The sequence below is a fragment of the Saimiri boliviensis genome, chromosome 16, assembly GCF_048565385.1.
Source record: "Saimiri boliviensis isolate mSaiBol1 chromosome 16, mSaiBol1.pri, whole genome shotgun sequence".
Taxonomy (NCBI): Eukaryota; Metazoa; Chordata; class Mammalia; order Primates; family Cebidae; genus Saimiri; species Saimiri boliviensis.
In genome coordinates, this window is record NC_133464.1 from 60602551 (window position 1) to 60622207 (window position 19657).

Genomic DNA, 19657 nt, shown 5'->3' on the forward strand with positions numbered 1-19657 from the left:
TGGTTTCGAAGAACGTCTTTATTTCTGCCTTCATTTCATTGTTTATCCAGTCAACATTCAAGAGCAAGTTGTTCAGTTTTCATGTAGCTGTGCAGTTTTGAGTTAGTTTCTGCATTCTGAGTTCTAACTCTATTGCACTGTGGTCTGAGAGACTGTTTGTTATGATTTCCGTTCTTTTGCATTTGCTGAGGAATGATTTCCTTCCAATTATGTAGTCAGTTTTAGAGTAGGTGTGATGTAGTGCTGAGAAGAATGTATATTCTGTGGATTTGGGGTGGAGAGTTCTGTAAATGTTTATTAGGTTTGCTTGTTCCAGGTCTGAGTTCAAGTCCTAGATATCCTTGTTAATTTTCTGTCTGGTTGATCTGTCTAATATTGACAATGGGGTGTTAAAATCTCCCACTATTACTGTGTGGGAGTCCAAGTCTCTTTGTACGTCATTAAGAACTTGCCTTATGTATCTGGGTGCTCCCTGGTGAATCTGATGATTACGTGCCTTGGGGTTGCTCTTCTTGAGGAATATCTTTGTGGTGTTCTCTGTATTTCATGGACTTGAATATTGGCCTGCCTTGCTCGGTTGGGTAAGTTTTCCTGGATAATATCCTGAAGAGTATTTTCCAGCTTGGATTCATTCTCTTCGTCACATTCAGGTACACCTATCAAATGTAGATTAGGTCTTTTCACATAGTCCCACATTTCTTGGAGACTTTGTTCATTCCTTTTCACCCTTTTTTCTATATTCTTGCCTTCTCGTTTTATTTCATTGAGTTGATCTTCGACCTCTGATATCCTTTCTTCTGCTTGGTCAATTTGGCTGTTGAAACTTGTGCATCTTTCGTGACGTTCTCGTGTTGTGTTTTTCAGCTCCATCAATTCACTTATATTCCCCTCTATGTTGTCCATTCTCGTTAGCATTTCGTCAAATCTTTTTTCAAGGTTCTTAGTTTATTTGCATTGGGTTAGAACATGTTCTTTTAGCTCACAGAAGTTTCTTATTATCCACCTTCTGAAGTCTGATTCTGTCATTTCATCACACTCATTCTCCATCCATCCTTGTTCCCTTGCTGGTGAGGAGTTGCGATCCCTTGCAGTAGGAGGGGCATTCTGGTTTTAGGTGTTTTCATTCTTTTTGCACTGGTTTCTTCCCATCTTTGTGGATTTATCCACCTGTTGTCTTTGTAGTTGCTAACTTTCAGATTGGGTCTCTGAGTGAACTTCCAGTTTGTGGATGATGAAGTTATTTCTGTTTCTTAGTTTTCCTTCTAACAGTCTGGCCCCTCTGCTTTAGGACTGCTGAGGTCCACTCCAGGCCTGCTTGCCTGGGGATCACCTGCAGCAGCTGCAGAACAGTAAGGGTTGCTACCAGTTTCTTCTTCTGCTATCTTTGTCCCAGAAGGATACCTGCCAAATGTCAGTCTGTTGTCTCCTTTATGAAGTGACTCTTTGGATATATGGGGGTCAGGGAGCTGCTTGAGGAGACAGTCTGTCCTTTATAGGAGCTCAAGTGCTGAGCTGTGAGCTCCATTGTTCATTCAGAGTTGCTGGGCAGGTACGTTTAGGTCTGCTGCAGCAGAACTCATAAACTCCCCCTTTTTTTTTTTTTTCCAGATGCTCTGTCCCAGAGAGTTAGGGCTTTATTTACGAGTTTCCATTGTGCTGTTGCCTTTTTTTTTCAGGGCTGCCCTGCCCAACAAGGAGGCAGCCTGTCACTGTCTGCCTGCAGAGGCTTTACTGAGCTGCTGTGGACTCCACCCAGCTGCCGTGTGATCTTCCTTGCACTCCTGTTTATATGGGTGTAGTTAGAACTGCCTCAGCAATGGTGGCCCACCTCTGTAATGGCGGAATCTCTCTGTAGTGGCAGGTTGCCTCGGCAACAGTGGGCTGCCTCGGCAACAGCAGGCTGCCTCAGCGATGGCAGATTGCCTGCGTAGTGGTGGAGTGTCTCAGTAATGGCGGAAGCCCCTCCCCCACAGAGCTGGACAGTCCTGGGTTCAGCTGTGTTTCCTGTGAAACTCTCAACCCAGAGCGTTTTCAATTACTGTTTGTGTGTGTGTGTGGGTTGGTGGGGGTGGGACCAGCCAAGCCTGATCACCTAGCTCCTTGACTCAGAGTGTTTTTTGTTTTTGTTTTTTTAGTTGAATGGTCGACTCTCTCCCAGGTGTTCCGGTCGCCTATTGAAAAGGCGCCGGGATCTGTGTGATTTCCCATGCGGTGACTCACCGCGCCAGCTGAAACAGCGACGCTCAGATTCCTGGTAGTTTTTTTGCCCAGGAATCTCCTGGCCTGGCTCCCTGTTCAGTCCCCTTTTAAATCAGATGAATGGGTTATCTGCCTTCCCAGGGCTCCAATCGCCAGCTAAGAGGGCACCCAGACCTATTTTGTATGGAGAACCGCCGTGCTAGGGTGCCAGCAAGCAGCCGAGCAGGCCAAAACAGCCGTGCTGGCAACCAGTGGGGCTCCTCCGCCTGGGAATCTCCTGGTCTGTGGGCAATAAAAATCCATCTGGAAATGTAGCAGCCACTCACCCTCTGCGCTTTCACTGGGAGCTGCAATCCTGAGCTGTTCCTAGTCGGCCACCTTTCCCCCCAAATCCCTAGCAACCCTTTAAAGCTCAGCTCAGATGCCAGTTCTTCCATAAAGCCTTTCCCTTGCACTCTCCCACTCGTCCACAGCAGCGCCTGAATGTCCACAGTGCTTTACATTTGCCCCTCTCACAGAATCCACAGTATGAGGTGGATGCTGTCTCATATCCCCTGCTGCATTAGAAGCTCTCCAAGGACAGGAGCCATGTCTTACACAGCTTTTTAATCCCTTAACCTTAATAGTAAAGGCTGAGAAGTGTCTGTAAATTAACAGCTATAACTTTTTTTTTTTTTTTTTTTTTTTTTTGAGATGGAGTTTCGCTCTTGTTGCCCAGGCTGAAGTGCAATGGCGCGATCTCGGCTCACCGCAACCTCTGCCTCCTGGGTGCAGGCAATTCTCCTGTCTCAGCCTCCTGAGTAGCTGGGATTACAGGCAGGTGCCACCATGCCCAGCTAATTTTTTGTATTTTTAGTAGAGACGGGGTTTCACCATGTTGACCAGGATGGTCTTGATCTCTTGGCCTCGTGATCCACCCGCCTCAGCCTCCCAAAGTGCTGGGATTACAGGCTTGAGCCACCGCGCCCGGCCAACAGCTATAACTTTAACAAAAGCCCTTTTAAAGCAATTTGGTTTATTATAAAGTCAATAGACAGTTCTATACTGAATACTGCAGGCCATTGTAATAAATGGTAAGTATCTATGTATCTAAACATAAAAAAGGTAATGTGTGATGTTATAATGGCTACTTCACTCAGTAACAGGAATTTTTCAGCTCCATTTTAATCTTGTGGGAACACTGTTGTGCATGTAGTCCATTGTTGGTCAAAATGTCTTTATGTGGCACGCAACTGTATTAACAAATATGTACTCCAGATTTAGAAAACAAAGGAGGTCTTAACATCTAGAGAAATATGAGAGCCTGAACAAAATCCCAAAGGACAAACTTCAAGCAGTTTCATATTGGAGAGAGGGAAGGAAAAAAAAAAAAACATGCTCAATAAATGGGAAGGCCTGCAGAGGCAATGATCTCAGGTCAGGATATAGCTTCAGGTCTCGCAGTGAAGACCAAGCTTTACCAAAGTTATACTTCTGAAAGGAAACTTTCTTGGAATTTGAAAAAGGAAATAAATTACAATTATAAGAAAATAAATTTCAACCAACCCTTGCTACATTTTAAAGAAAAGTACACCTAGAAGAATTTCATACCTAAACGTCAAGGCATTCTGTTCTGCATGTATGATGTATCTGAATTTTCTTATTTCTCTGTCTTTCTGCTTGTCATCCATGTGTGGGAAGTCAGCATACTCAGATCCAACAGGAAAAGCATTGTAACCACATCCTACGAAGTACATGGCACCTGTTCCATCACAACTTCTCTAGAGAGTGAGCAAACCAATGGTTAGTCTCAACATTCTGAAAAGGCACTTTGCAATGTATTTTTGAAGCTTGCTATCATACTTTGCATAATAAATACTTATTTAATTTTCTACAATAAACTGAGCTATCAAAAATACAATATCAGATCCTCCTACTGCAGTATGATCTTGTTAAAGCTAAGTTCCAAGAAGGCTGACCACCCACCTCTAATCTGTAATCTCAAGGAAGTCTTTGGTTTTTGCAATTCATTAAATACTATCTTAATTAACTCACAAATTATGTCACTTGATTCAGATATTACTTTCCAAATAAATTATAAGATTCTGGAGAGCAGAAACCATGTTTTATTTGTGCTCTGTGTGGTGCTACTGGTTAATAAGTCAAAAATTTTTAAATACTTTAAACAGAAAATTTCTGTTGTTAGGCTAAAAATGTGCCATTGTGATTTAGTTGAAAAATAAAAAAAGCACTTTCATCTTCAGTATTTATTAAGCCTCTATTATATGCATATTATTATAGAACTTCTTACTTCAGTGGCTCTTTCTTCTTTCTCTTGGTCAATGGCATAGTAGTTGTTAATATGAATGCTTTATCAATTATTAGCATGAAGTATTTTATCAATAATGTGTTTGTAATAGTTTGGAATATGCTATAAACCTTATTAAATTTCAATACATTATAATTACTCAAGTGATAATAACAGATTCAGTACTGTAGCAGCTTCATAAAAATCATGTAATAGCCAACAAAAGCCTGCAAACAAAATATTATCTCATTAATAAATCTGTTTGAACATTTACTGTCAAACATCATGCTGAGTTTTTAATTTATTTTTTTTATTTTTTGAGACAGGGTCTCACTCTATTGCCCAGGTTTGACTTCCTGGGCTCAAGTGATCCTCCCACCTCAACTTCCCAAGTAGCTGGCACCGCAGGTCCACATAACTATGTCTGGCTAATTTTTTCATTTTTTGTAGCGAGGGCGTTGTACCATGATGCTCAGGATTGTCTCGGACTCCTGGGCTCAAGCAATCCCCCCTCCCCAGTCTCCTGAAATGCTGGGATTACAGGTATGAGCCACTGCGCACGGTCATGTTGAGTTTTACAGTCATCATTTCATTTAATCAAATCTTAAAACAACCTAAAGAGTGATATTATTAATATTACTGTTTTACAGATAAGGAAACAGAGGACAGGAGTGATTCGTTAACTTGTCTAGGGTCACAAAACCAGTAAGTAACATAGCCAGAATTCAAGCCCAGGTTACTTGACTCTAAGCCATGTGTCTTTCCACTTCACGTGCTGCCTGCCAGCCTACTCCAGAGATAACTAGAAACTACATTCTCCACAAAGTCATTAAGAACCAGATGTTAAGCCAAAAGGCTACTTAGCATTCGCATAAACACAAATGAGAGTTCCAACCACCAGCTGGACCCGTGCTAGGTGCTGGAATACAGCTGCAAACAAGACACAGAGTCCCTACCCTCATGAGCTCTCTAGTCTGGGGGTAAGAAATTGGACAGATAACTTTAACTGTGATAAATGTCACAGACAAGTTGTACGAAGTGCTATGGAATTTCTGGCAGAGGAGACTAGTATTCTAGGAGGACTTAACAGTTTAAGTAGAAGTAAGTAGAGTCAAGAGGTATTTTGAAGGTGGAATCCATTGTGCTAGGTGATTGTATGTGTACAGTAACAGACAAGATGGTGACCACTGACAAAGGAGCAGGTTAGCAGGGAAGATACTGGATGGGTTGAACTTGAGGGTTTATGAGACATCAAAGCAAATTGTTGGATTAATTTCTGTGAAGTCATTGAGGCAAAAATGTAGGCTTACGTTTCAGTCAGCTATATAGTTACTAAATATCTCTTGATTCTAGCCCACCTAATCCATCCCCATAACTCCAAGTCATCTCTTTTTTATTAATCTCTCTTTCCTGTCTAGCTCTACTTCATTCTATTTATAATACAAATCTGATCAAATCATTTCCCCACCTACAATGTTCTTGGATTGCACTGTCCAATACAGTCACCACTAGCCACATGTGGTTAGTCTAGATTGAGAGGTGCTGCAGGTGTAAAATACACATAAAATTTTGAAGATTTAACAGCTTAAAATTTCAGGATATTTCATTAATAACTTTTTACTGATTATATGATTAAATAAAATATTTTCTTAAAATTAATTCATCTGTTTTACTTTAAAAATATGGCTCTTAGAAAATTTAAAATTTGGTTTGAGGCTTGCCTTTTCTCTCTACTAGTTAGTGCTGTGCTACAGTATGTCATTGTCAGGATAAAGTCCAGAATCTTTACATGGGATATAAAGTTCTTGGTAGTCCAGTCCAATTTGTTGCTTACTCTATGTGCCACATCAAATACATTTTCCCATATTCTCTCTCTCACCCCCATCTCTGCATGTTATCCTCCTGGTCCCATTAAATTGCTCTGTCTGATGATATCTTCCTAATCTTTAAGAATATTAACATTATTAAGAATATTCAGGTCAGGCATGGTGGCTCACACCTGTAATCACAGCACTTTGGGAGGCCGAGGAGGGTGGATTGCTTGAGGCCAGGAGTTCAAGACCAGCCTGGCCAACATGGCAAAATCCCATCTCTACTAAAAATCCAAAAATTAGCCAGGTGTAGTAGTACATGCCTGTAGTTCCAGCTATTCAAGAGGTTGAGGCATAAGAATTGCTTGAACCCAGGAGGCAGAGGTTGTAGTGAGCCAGGACTGCACCACTGTGCTCTAGCTTGGTTGACAGAGGGAGACTCTGTCTCAAAAAAAAAAAAAAAAAAAGAATATTCACCAAAAACAATCATGTTATCCTCCTGGTCCTATTAAATTGCTCTGTCTGATGAAATTTTCTTATTCTGCAAAAATATTATTAACATTAATAATATTCATCAAGAATATTTACTCATTTCTCTAAGGAGAATAAAGGTTCCTCCTCTATGTTCTCATGGTATCAGTTATAATTACACTTACGTATCAGTTATTTTTTACTTCTCTGTCTCTATCACTAAACTATGACGCCATAAAATATGATCTTTAATCCCCAACGTTCACTGTGGCACGGTGCCTAACCTGTAGAAAGTGTTTTAACAAATGTTTGCTGAATGAATGCGTCTATCTAGAAAATCGTTGAAGAAATCAGCAAATGTTTAAAAAACTTAATAAATACACCATTACAAAAAAATGTGTCTCAATGGGTCAATAACATGTAATGCACTGAAGACTAAACTATGCTTAAACAATCCAGGTTAAATATTTAAAGAATTGTTGTCATACTTACAGATTTTCCTTCTGCCCAAATGACTGCCCCAACTCCTGTTTTATGATCCTCTGAAAGATATATGGCATTTAACTCAGTAAAAATTATGTTAGTTTTAGAAATATTTTTTCCAAAAATAAAAACTTGTATTGAAACATACTTCATAAATGTAGGAGCAATTCTGGATATCTTCACTAATTATAGATAATTATTAAAATAAACCCTTTTATGTATGGAATATGGGAGCTAGGTACCAAATAACTAGAGAGTCACTACCAACCCAGTCACATGTGATACACGTGTGGAGGCCACTAAATGGCCGTGTCCACAGTCAGGTGTCTCAAAGCTGTAGCCAGAACTAAGTGCAACTTCGTTGATTCTCCATTAGCAAGCCGATTTCTAAATGACTACTTCTGATAGATGATAAAATTGAATAAAGGTTTCAGAACTAATGGATTTTGTGTAGTAACTGTTCACAACAACCAAATTTGTCTTTCCCCAGCATTATTTATACTCTAATCATGGAAAATACATCTTATAAAACTGTTCTTGCTAAGAAAAAAGTTCAAATTTCTCATATAAACATAAACAAATCTTTATGGATCTATCTATCTATCACTAGGAAGTAAATGAAGAGAATTCTGATTTAAACAAAATGTTGTCCTTTCCCTGACCTTCAGTTTACCTTGAGGGAAAAAGAATGCAAGTTAATGACATCTTGCCCATGTCTAAATCAAATAGCAGAAGTTATAAACAAACATAAGATTATAATTTCCCTGTTGAACTAAAATCTTTGCAACAAGCAAAGCTGTACTTCTTAAAACCATTAATCTGAAACAGAAAATAAAAAACCAAAATAGAAATTCTACATATTAAAGATTTAATTTTTCCCTGTATACAATGTTGAGTTTGAAATTTCCAAGACAAATCACACTAATTATGAAAACCACAGTATTTATCAAAATCTTAAGGTAGTTAAGTGGCACATTTACACAGAGAAAATAACAATTATCTGTGAACTTACCCTAGGGCATTTTCATTTTGGGGAGGATGAAGTGAAACTGTGGTTTCACCCTACAATTTCCTAAAAGAGAATCCTTCCAATGACAACATTTTAAAATACCTACTTTCCAGTAAAGGTACAAAGAAAATTTGTGCCACAATTGATTAGAATAAATGCCTTATTAAGAAGTTAACTTTAAAATAGTTGATACTCTAAAAAAATTTCCCATCTCAAATTCTAGCAAACGCTGGGTTTCAAAAATTACACCACAAAGCATTTGTATAATTTATATCAAACATCTCATTTTTACCCTTAAGGTAAAGCAGATAAAATTTCCATTTCTAGATGCAGAAACAGACAGAGAAGTAGACTAAAACTTAGCCCCCCAGAGCCAACGTGTTTCGCCTTTCCTCCACCTTGTCCTGTAACATAAAAAATTCCTTGACACAGCCTGGCCAATGTGGTGAAACCCCGTCTCTACTGAAAATACAAAAATTAGCTGGGTGTGGTGGCAGATGCCTGTAATCTCAGCTACTTAGGAAGCTGAGGCAAGAGAATTGCTTGAATCTGGGAGGTGGAGGTTGCAGTGAGTTGAGATGGTACCACTGCATTCTAGCCTGGGGGACAGAGAAGGACTCCTTGACAAAAATTTCCATTTATTGAATGCCTCTTATGTGCCAAGTACTGTGAGAACTGAGGATGCAGTTGTGAGGGAAACTGTAGTCCCTTCCTCTTACAACTTACGGTTGGATGGTGAAGGAGAACAGCAACAAGGAAATAAACAGTACTTTATGTGCTGTGCTCCAAAGGAAATGAACGAGGCTGAATGGCAGAGTGCATAGGATGACTTCCTTCTACAGAATAGAGGGAAAAGGGATGTTAGTGTAAACAAAATTGAGTCCTTCCCAGGCCAATAGAGTTTAACATGAGTGGGCAAGAATCAATAGCTTTATGCTCATTTCTAAGGTAAGTGGCAGAGGTTATAAACATAAGATTATATTTGCCTGCAAAACCAAAATCTTTAAAGTTTTACTTAGTTTATGCATAACTCTAAAATAATTAAAAACCAGAATAAAAATTCTCCATATTAAGAGCCCCCTTTTCTACCATCTATGCTGCGTATTTTTAATGTTATGTTTCTTGATCTCAGAAGCCACTTTTTCTGTTTCAGCCTGGGGACAGACTAAACCTTGTTAGGAGGGAAAAAAATGTGCTTTTTCCACCAGCATGCAGCTCTACTGCCTACCTAAGTTTGGTTACATCAATAGAACATTCTTTACTATTTTTCTTTTCAAATACGAATAAATTTTCATCGACATAAAACAAATTTGATATCATCCAGCACCAAAGCTGGTGATAGATGAGGAACTTTCTCAAAAATCTTTTCATATCTGTAATTTTTGCAGAAATTGCTCCCCATGATCTGGTCATTCACAGGGTTTTCTCTGCACAATTTTGAAGGAAAGGTCAAGTTACAATCACTGAGTCAAATTCCTGGGGCTCTTTGATCACTGAAACTCAAATGGAACTCTTTGTTCTGGAACACAGGTGTGGTTATTTTAGTTCCCAATCCTTGTGGTCAACTACTCTGAGAGAGGCAGGCAAGGCTTAGGAATCTGCATTTCTCCTGATCTCCCTGTTGATTCTCAGGCACATTCAAATCTGAGAACCACTGGTTCTGTTTTAAAAGGTAACTTTCTTGATTACGCCATCCTGCTTTTATCATTACTGTGGTCCAGGAGGAAGGCATAATCCTTAGCTTTGGAAAACACCTAATCTGATGAGAAAATAAGACACGAAAAGATCACAGCTCAGTACTTAAACCAGATAGATGTGACGCCTTCCTGCTCTTTTTCCCCCAAGAATCTAAACACATTTCTTTTTTTCACTTTTTTTGCTACCTCCAGGGATTTTAGAAACATACTTTTGGAACTCCTGGCCTCAAGCAGTCCTCCTGCCTCAGTCTCCCTGTCCTGGTGTTACAGGTAGGAGCCATCGCACCTGTCTAGAAACATACTTTTCATGACACCTCTATAGATCCTTTTTATTCATCATTCAAAAAGCAATTATAAGCAACTACTTCCATTTTAGAACTGCTGTTAGAAGTTTTGGAATTCATTTTAATCATATGTACATTTTTAAATGAAATGGTATCTTCATCTATTAATTATAGAGAAATGATGTCATTAAACCAAACTGAAAAATGTGAAATTAAAAGCTTGAATAATTGAAAGCACACTGCATCACAGGGATACTCACCTTGCTGGAGTACCCTCAGTGTTAAACGAGATACATATATAAATCACCAAGCTCAGTACCTGACACATAGTAGTGTTCCATAAACTGTCATTGTTATTATTTAGCAACAACGAAGAATTACAGGTCCAGAGTCTCTGATCCGAAATCTCTTACATCAAGTTTTTTTGAAGTTTGCTGCCCTTATTTATTGCCAAATCTGACTCAAATTTAGTTATAGACCAATTATTCTGCTTAGTGCAAATATTTCTACTTTTTTCACTCTGTATGTATTAATGTGTTTGATTACAGGGAACTGTCCTAGACCCCAGTGGGAATGCTATTTAACAGTATATGTACCATATTACCTTTTTAAAATCTGGATTGGGCATGGTGGCTCACGCCTGTAATCCCAGCACTTTGGGAGGCTGAGGCAGAAAGATTGCTTAAGCCAAGGAGTTTGAGATCAGCCTGGGCAACACAGTGAGACACCTCTACAAAAAATAAACTGACTGGACATGGTGGCCTTTGCCTGTAGGACCAACTACTCAGGAGGCCGATGTGGGAGGATTGCTTGAGCCTGAGAGGTTGAGGGCTGCAGTGAGCCATGAGTGCCACTGCACTCAGCCTGGGCAACAGAGTAAAACCCTGTCTCAAAAAAACACAATAGAATAAAATCTCAAAAATTCTGAATTCCTTTTCATCTGGCTCCAAAGGTTTTGCATAAGGGATAGTGGACACTTTATCTTTGCATATAAAAAGATTTATTTTATCCAGTCAACACAGTGTTTCATGCTAAGGAAAAATGATTAAGACATGGCTTCTTCCCTGGGAGAGTGCACAGTGGAGTGGAGTGAGTGACAGAGGAGTTGCATCCTATTCAAGAGTTGAGTTCCATGTAAAAAAAAAAAAAATCACCAACAATTAACCTTGAAAAATCTTTTAGATTGCCCATCAAGTGCATAAGGAGGGCTTTATGTACAAATTTCTGCACAATAATAGTGGATATATTTATAATATAAAATATAACTATACAGTAGAGTATCTAATAAAGACTATAAATGCAAATGTATACATACTGCATCTTTAAACACTGGAGTCACAGCTGGTATGATGAGGTGTTCTATGAGAAGCAAGAGGTACTAAGATCCAGTAAAACAGCAGATTCACATCTCCCTCTTACTCCGGAACACAGGCAGGGTTCTGCTGAATTCTAATTAGTGAAGGGTAATTAGTAAATTATAGCTACAACAGCTGTTCCCATTTATGTTTTCTGTTTTTGAATGGTTTACAGAAAAATTCTTTACAAAGCTGGAGTTGGCAAAGAAACTAATATATAAACCACAATAGGAGATAATTATATGAAACCAGACTTTTACACAATGCAATTGTTCGGGGTCATATAATGTGTGCCTACAGAATCAAAATCTTTAATAAGAACTGAGCAATTATTAACTCTGCTGAACATCAGAATACCTTGTGGAACTTTTAAAAACACAGACCTTGGCCATATTTGATTAGGGACTTGCTTTAATGGGTCTGGGTTAGGGTTTGAGCATCGGTAATTTTTATAGAAGTTTCAACAGAGATTCTAATTTGCTGCCAGCTGAGAACCTCCCTTCTGCTGACTGTATTTTGACCTGTGGTCTTTGTTTGGAACTACTGCAGACCAGCAGCATCTGCAGAGACCTTTTCCGATGACTTTCTCTTATTTCTTGGGATAATTTTAAAATTCTACTAAAGTACACTCCCCGAACAAATCTTACTCTACTGCTCCTCCTGCCTACATTTCCCCCCCTCTATTTCAAAGATGTATTTTAAAAAGTGATCATGATTCTACTTTGAGAAATCTTACATCAGGTAAGATGTGAAAATACTGTTCCATGTTTGGAAATACAGATGCCATATTTTATCATAACAAAAACCTCAACTAATAGTTTTCTTTTCCAAATAGACAACTTAATACAGTAAAAATGTTTGATTTCTCCACTTGCTGACTAAAGGCATACCAGCAACTGGAAGATGGCAATAATCACCACTCCTTTACCTTGATTCTATTAGTTATTTTGAAGTAATGTTACTGTAAAGCTTTTAATTGTTTTTGTTAATATTCAGTGCATCAAAATATTGAAGTTAACAAAAATAAATGATTCTGCCTTTTTTTTTTTTTTTTTTTTTTTTGGCAATAGTGTCTTACTGTCTCTGGAGCTGGAGTGCAGTGGTGCTATTGTAGCTTACTGCAGCCCCAAACTACCGAGCTCAAGCAATCTTTCTGCTTAGTCTCCCAAGTGGTCAGGACTACAGGCACGTACCACCCCACACCACCATGCCCAGCTAATTTTTTGTATTTTTTGTTAGTCAGGGTCTTGCTATGTTGCCTGCACTGGTCTTGAACTCCTGAGCTCAAGCAATGCTCCTGTCTCAGCCTCCTGAAGTGTTGGGAGTACAGGCATGAACCACTGCACTGGGCCTCTCCTTTCTCTTTTTGTCCTATCTTTAGTGGAGGGCTCAATGAACAGTGAAATCATAAAAGCAAGAAGCAGAAAGAAGGGCCTAGATTAATGCATTGTGTTGAAATGTGGTACCGAATATAAGGCCACAAGGAATCCCAAAATTGCTGGAAGAAAGAGTTGTCTACTAGTCTATATTGTATGAATAGCAAAACTTTAGTAACTATGAGTAAATGAACTCTACCATAAATGAGACAAACATTTCAGAGACAAATACAACCCAACCAGTCAGCCCCAATTTATGATCTATGTAACTCACCAGTTCGATATGCCAATAACCTGGCCTGAACCATGCAGTGCCTTGCAATTTCTTGTGGCAAACTTTGATTGTGAATTTCATTAACTTGTTCTGGATTGCTACAGTAAAATCCGAAGTGTTTAAAGTTCGGCACACTGGAAGCTACTGTGGCCAGAAGTAGGATAAGGTCTTTCATGTTTTGCCTTAGATTGCTAAAGTATGGATTTTCACACAGGTTCTCCAAACCTACAGTCATCAGTATTTGCTTATGCATTTCTTCATTTGAAACCAAAAATATCGTTTCATATTCTTTTATTCTTTCTTGTTTACATTCATAATAAAAGTCAGTGTTAGCATCCGGCAACGTTTTTGTAATTTTTTGAATAAAGTCACATTTGTAAGAGGTCTCCTCTACAAACTGCACCATATAACACACCAAAGGTTGAAGTAAGACACACACATGGGCCCGACTATTTGACTTCAATCTTTCCACTGCTTTTGCATCTAACTTTGCATCTTCAGAACTAGAAGCCTCAGTAAGCAAACTTATTTCTGGATCAGCAGGCCAATATGAAATTCGGTTAACTCCAGCTGAAATATAAAATAGGAAAGGTAATTATGTGATATATGTTGAATTTAGGATTTTCATGACAAAATCCATCCTATCATTGCAGTAGATCTAGAGGCCCCAATGTAATAAATGTTTATTACCAAGTCACCTATTTTTTTTTTTTTTTTTTTTTAGACAGGTTTCACCATGTTGGTCAGGCTGGTCTTGAACTCCTCACCTCAGGTGATCTGCCTGCCTTGGCCTCCAACGTGCTTGGATTACAGGTGTGAGCCACCACGCCCGGCCCTACAAAGTCACCTATTATATAGCCTGAGGGTTGGCAAAGTACCACTCACAGGCCAAATCCAGTCCACTGCCAGTCTTTGTACCACTCACAGGTTAGCAATGGGTTTTACATGTTAAAATAGTTGGACAAATCAAAAGAATATTTTATGACACATGAAACTGTGGGAAATTCAAATTTCAGTGTCCACAAATAAACCTTTATTGAAACACAGACACACATAGCTATTCATTTATATAGTCTTTGGCTGCTTTCATGTGGCAGAGTTGAGGAGCTGTGACAGACACCATACGGCCTGCAAAGCCTAAAATATTTACTGTCTGGCCTTTTCAAGAAGAAGTTACCCAGCCTCTAACAGAGCCTCTGGGAATGCCTTTGTGAAATTACTGGTGTTGTGGAGTATGATTCCAAAGCCCAGTGCCAAAACTATATATTCGAAGAGTCCTCCACGGTGCCAAGTCTGTTTTAAAAAATGTTACAGGAAATAACTAATATTGCCTAGAGTTTTCTATGTGGAATAAATACTTCTTCTATGCATTAAAAATGTTCCTGTCCACAGATTGAGAATTCTTCTGAGAATCTATTCTAGAAAAATATTCTAAATACAGAGAAGAAATCTCATGCATGCATGTTTAGTGCATCATTCTTTAAACTAGCAAGAAAAAATGTTAAACAAACAAACAACCAGAATCCAAAACCTAAATGACCAAAATAGGGGAATGGTTGAATTAATTATGGTCCTAATAATAAAAGTTATCAAAAATGTCACAAAGAATTTATAACATGAAAAAATCTTATGTGATATTGGGATGATGTTTGAAGGGCAATATTAACTTTTTAAAGCTCAGAAAATTAAAGACAAAACAACAAACTAAACAGAACATTTTTCAATCAGTGTGACAGAGGAAAGGTTAGTAATGTTTAATATACAGAAAACATTTCAATTCATTAGAACACATATGAATTGTCAATAATAAGGCCTAAAGAGAGACAAAAAGATATGAACAGACAATTTGTGAAAGAGAAAACATAACAGGATAACAAACATGAAAAATATTTTAATTTGTATTTGAAATTCAATGATGAGATGCCTTATACATAGTTAAGCACACAAATGTTTGTCAATTAATGAACAGTTTACAACAAAGAGATCCCTTTGCTACTATCCCACACAATTTCAAATAGGACAGACTTTTTTGTGATTGTATACGGAAGAAAGTAGACCGATAGCCCACAGAGTGTACCTTTCAAAATAACTGATGAACTAAAAAGTCTAACTTAAACAAATGAACATTCTATCCATTCCCTGGTATTCCTGACTCACTGTGGCTTCTGCTGCAAAGCAATTTTGAAGGTCTCAAAGCTTGTATCAGTGTTTCCTCTGGTTGCATTTCACTTTCCCTCTGATCAAGTTCTCCTAATCCATTTCCTAACCAGCAGTAATGGTAAAACTTTCATCCAGGCATCTTAGTTGCTCCCAGTAATCCTGATTTAAGAAGAGGGCACAAATCCTCTTTAGACAGACATTTGTGTATTAGAGGCAAATGGTAGGGCAGAATTTCTCCAATTTTTTAATCTCAGGATTCATTAACACTCTTAAAAATTATTGAGGACCCCAGAGAGGGTATATTTATGTGGAATATATCTACTAATATTTATTGCACTTAAAAATTAAAATAAAATTTAAAATATTAATTCATGAAAAACAATCTATTAATATAAGTAACAATAGCTTTATGAAAAAAATCTGTTTTCCAAAACAACAAAAAATTTTAAGAATGATATTGTTTTAAATGTTTACAAATATCTTTAATATTTGGCTTAATAGAAGATAGCTAGATGCTCAAATTTGCTTCTGTTTTCAATCTGCTGCAATACATTGTTGTCACTGAAGTACATAAAAATTATCTGGCCTCGGCCGGGCGCAGTGGCTCATGCCTGTAATCCCAGCACTTTGGGAGGCTGAGGCAGGTGGATCACGAGTTCAAGAGATTGAGACCATCCTGGGCAACATGGTGAAACCCCGTCTCTACTAAAAATACAAAACATTAGCTGGGCATGGTGGCGCGTGCCTGTAATCCCAGCTACTCAGGAGGCTGAGGCAGGAGAATTGCCTGAACCCAGGAGGTGGAGGTTGTGGTGAGCCGAGATTGCGCCATTGCACTCCAGCCTGGGTAACAAGAGCGAAACTCTGTCTCAAAAAAAAAAAAAAAAAAAAAAAAAAAAAAAAAAAAAAAAAATCTGGCCTCATGTAGATATGTGGTTGAAAAAGGAGTATTTTAACAGCCATTTCAGATAATTGTGAATATTCTTTGGCATTACATAAAAATTTGACAAGGGATAGTTTCTTAAAGGTTAGTTATAATGTAGAATCTGAAACCATATCAACAAATTGTTTGAACTGTTATGTTAAACTCCGTTGGTCTGTCTTGCACGTAGAATGGCTTTTACTCATGCATGATTTTGTAGCATTGTGCATTGGTCATCTGGAAAACAATGATTTACTGATTTTACAACATTAAAAAAAATCCCATTAATTAATATTGCCACCAATCCCATCAAAAGAGTCTAAGTGGTGAGATGCTGCCAAGCTCATAATGGAGAATATGAGTTTTCCAAAATTCTAAATTTCAGTTGATAGCTCCAATCTTATCACTGGCAACAAATACTGTCAGTTGTTTACCTGGAAGTGATAAGTTCACTATATTTTCTGCCAAATATCCAAGTCTAAATAACCATTGTCAGTTCATGATGTTCCATTAAAAAAGTATATAATTCAGTCTGTAACTCAAACAACCACATAAAGCCATCTTCACACCTTAGGTCTGTAGCAAAAGTGCTTTATTCCAACCTCCTGTTTCCTCACACGGAATATTAAAAAGATGCAGTCTCAAGTTGGGATTTTATAAAAAATTAATACTTTTTACTGTTTCATCAAGGACCTTCTTATGTAAAACTGGTTTTCTTATTTCCTTCTGAGTACAGTGAAAAGTACAATGACTACCAGTGCAGTTTGGCACCACTGTCTTGATTAATGATACAGCAATAGTAGTTTTACCTATCATTGTTTTGGTACCATAAGTATGAATATAGTGTTCTCATTTTTGCTTTTTGGGACAGGGTCTCGCTCTGTGGCAAGGCTGGAATGCACTGGTGAGGCGCATTCACGGCTCACTGCAACCATAGCATTCCAGACTCAGGTGATCCACTCAACTCAGCCTCCCGAGTAGCTGGGACTACAGGCGCACACCACCACGCCCAGTTAATTTTCCTATTTTTAGTGGAGACAGGGTTTCTCCATATTGCCCAGGCTGGTCTCAAACTCCTGGGCTCAAGCAATCCATTTGCCTCAGCCTCAGAAACTGTTGGGACTTCAGGCATGAGCCACCATGCCCAGCCTGAAAGTAGTGTTATTATGAAAATAACACTGATGTCATGGACCATCAGCAGTCCACAGACCACACTTGGAGAACCACTGTGCTACAACAATCTTTGCCTTGTAACTAAGGAAACAGCAATTCCAACTAAAGTAATTTAGCTATAGCATAGAGTTCAACCATATCCCACTCCCAAGATAACTAAATATAATATATAAGCCTAATATAACACAGCAATTTTGTTTATATGTTGGTCCAACATCAATATACAAGCATTTCCATTGTAGGTCCTTCCTGACTTTGCATACTTCATTATCTCTTTTGTCAGGATGAAATGTCTTAAGACATCAAGCAGTGATGAGTTACCTGTACTCTCCTATTCTTCCCTCTAATTTGTGCCTCTAATGCTATTAAGAGTGCTTGCAGCACAGTTAGCTCAGCACAAAGCACAACTATCTTTTATTCATTTTTCTCCCTTGACTCTAGAACAGATCAGCCAACAAATGCTTTTGTTCTTTCACATTCTTTCATTTCTGTATCAATGTCACCATCAATGTCACCTATTTTATACCTTACCTAATGCAATAGTCTACTAATCAAGCTCCCAATCTCTAATCTCTCCCTGCTCCAATTCGATAACAGCAACAACAAAAATTTCAATCATGTTACATCTTTCTCAAGAATCTTCAACGGCTCCACATTACCTACAAACAGGAACTGTAGGTCAGTTGAACATGAGTGTTAAAATACATGTCCAATCTGCCTGGTTAGTAGGGAAAAGGAGAAAAAAAATGCTATCACCACTTTCATACTTACCTTCTCAATTTACTGGCAACTGCAGTTGAGAATATAGAATCCAATCACTACCACAGATACCTACCTGCTCAAAATACTTGTTGCAGGCCAGGAGGTTTCTAGCCACATGACCTATTTTTTCCAAAAGTTCTGCCATTTATAGCTCAAGGCACTGACCTTGACATAGATCTGATCATTACTCTTAAGTCTTTGATATAAATAACAGCTCTTCCTCACAACAGGCCTAGGAACTCTGTTCTATAAGATAAAGTCCAAAGGCCCTACAGTTATTCCAAGTTCTGTAGTATCATTATAATTCATCTGCCACTATTCTCCAAAAATAATTCCCCATTTCAAATACTGACCCTAGAACCTTGCTTCTCACAACTTAATGACTCCACATGCACTGTTCCCCCTAACCAGAAATGTGTTCCTCTTCCTCTCCCTATGACACACCAAGATCAAGCTTAAGCCTCAGCCTTTCATAATATGGCAATCTGCAGGAATCACTATTTCTCCTCTGAGACCAAGTATCACTTAAAACCTGTATCATTGATTTGGTACTAGATAATGCATCATATTAAATTGTTATTTTGGCCCCCAAATAACACCTTGAGGGAAAATATTAGGAACCACATTAGTTTTTTTTTTTTTTTTTCATCACCATGATGCCTATGCACAAGATATATATGTTTTAAATGAAAGAATGGTTGGAATACATAGCTGGGTGCAAAACAGAATCATAAGCACTAAGAGGTTTAGTGAATTGCCTGGTGTGAATGGATAGCTATACACTAAAATTTTGTGTTCCTCCTTCCAAAGTGTAGAGTAGACACTGAAAGACAGCTGCCCAATAGGAACTACAGTTCCCACAATAGATGAGAACAGAAATGATATATATTACTTCCAGGTCAGAATTTTTAAGAAGCAGGTTCACCCTTTCTACTCATTCTTTCTCAGTCTGCCTCTGGATGCAGAGGACTCAAATCCCCAGAGATGACAACGGCAATGAGACAGAAGGATATCTAGTCCAGGAATCAACCACATGGAGAAAGCTGCCTGTTGTTTAGCAACACATGCACTGAACTATTATACAGGTGATAAATATCTAGTACATTAAGCCACTGAAATTATGTTTGTCATGATATAGCAGCTAGCATTAGTCTACTCATACACTGAGAAACATTTAATAGGTTAGTACACAGGGATGAGACCAGAATCCATGTTTTCTGACGCTTCTGCTTATAATGTATCCAACTGTCTTCAAATATATATTTATATATTTTTAATTTAATTTAATTTTTTAGAGACAGGATCTTGCTCTGTCACCCAGGCTGGAGTGCAATGGAGCCATCATAGCTCACTACAGCCTTGAACTCCCAGGCTTGAGCAATTTTCCTGCCTCA

The 19657-nt window shown here is 38.3% G+C and overlaps 1 protein-coding gene across 4 annotated transcripts in view; it reads right to left on the reverse strand.

Moving 5' to 3' along the window:
* Window positions 1-19657, reverse strand: part of CDADC1 (cytidine and dCMP deaminase domain containing 1) — a 62224-nt gene that overhangs the window by 29131 nt on the left and 13436 nt on the right. For all 4 annotated transcript variants that reach the window (XR_012514375.1, XR_012514376.1, XM_003942228.4 and 1 more), the window contains exons 5-7: window positions 13247-13816; window positions 7261-7310; window positions 3790-3959 (exon numbers count right to left, since the gene is read on the reverse strand). Coding sequence is in view for 2 of the 4 variants with exons in the window: in XM_003942228.4 (XP_003942277.1) it covers window positions 3790-3959; window positions 7261-7310; window positions 13247-13816 (790 nt within the window). In the remaining 2 variants the exon portion in view is untranslated. The remainder of the gene's footprint in view (window positions 1-3789; window positions 3960-7260; window positions 7311-13246; window positions 13817-19657) is intronic.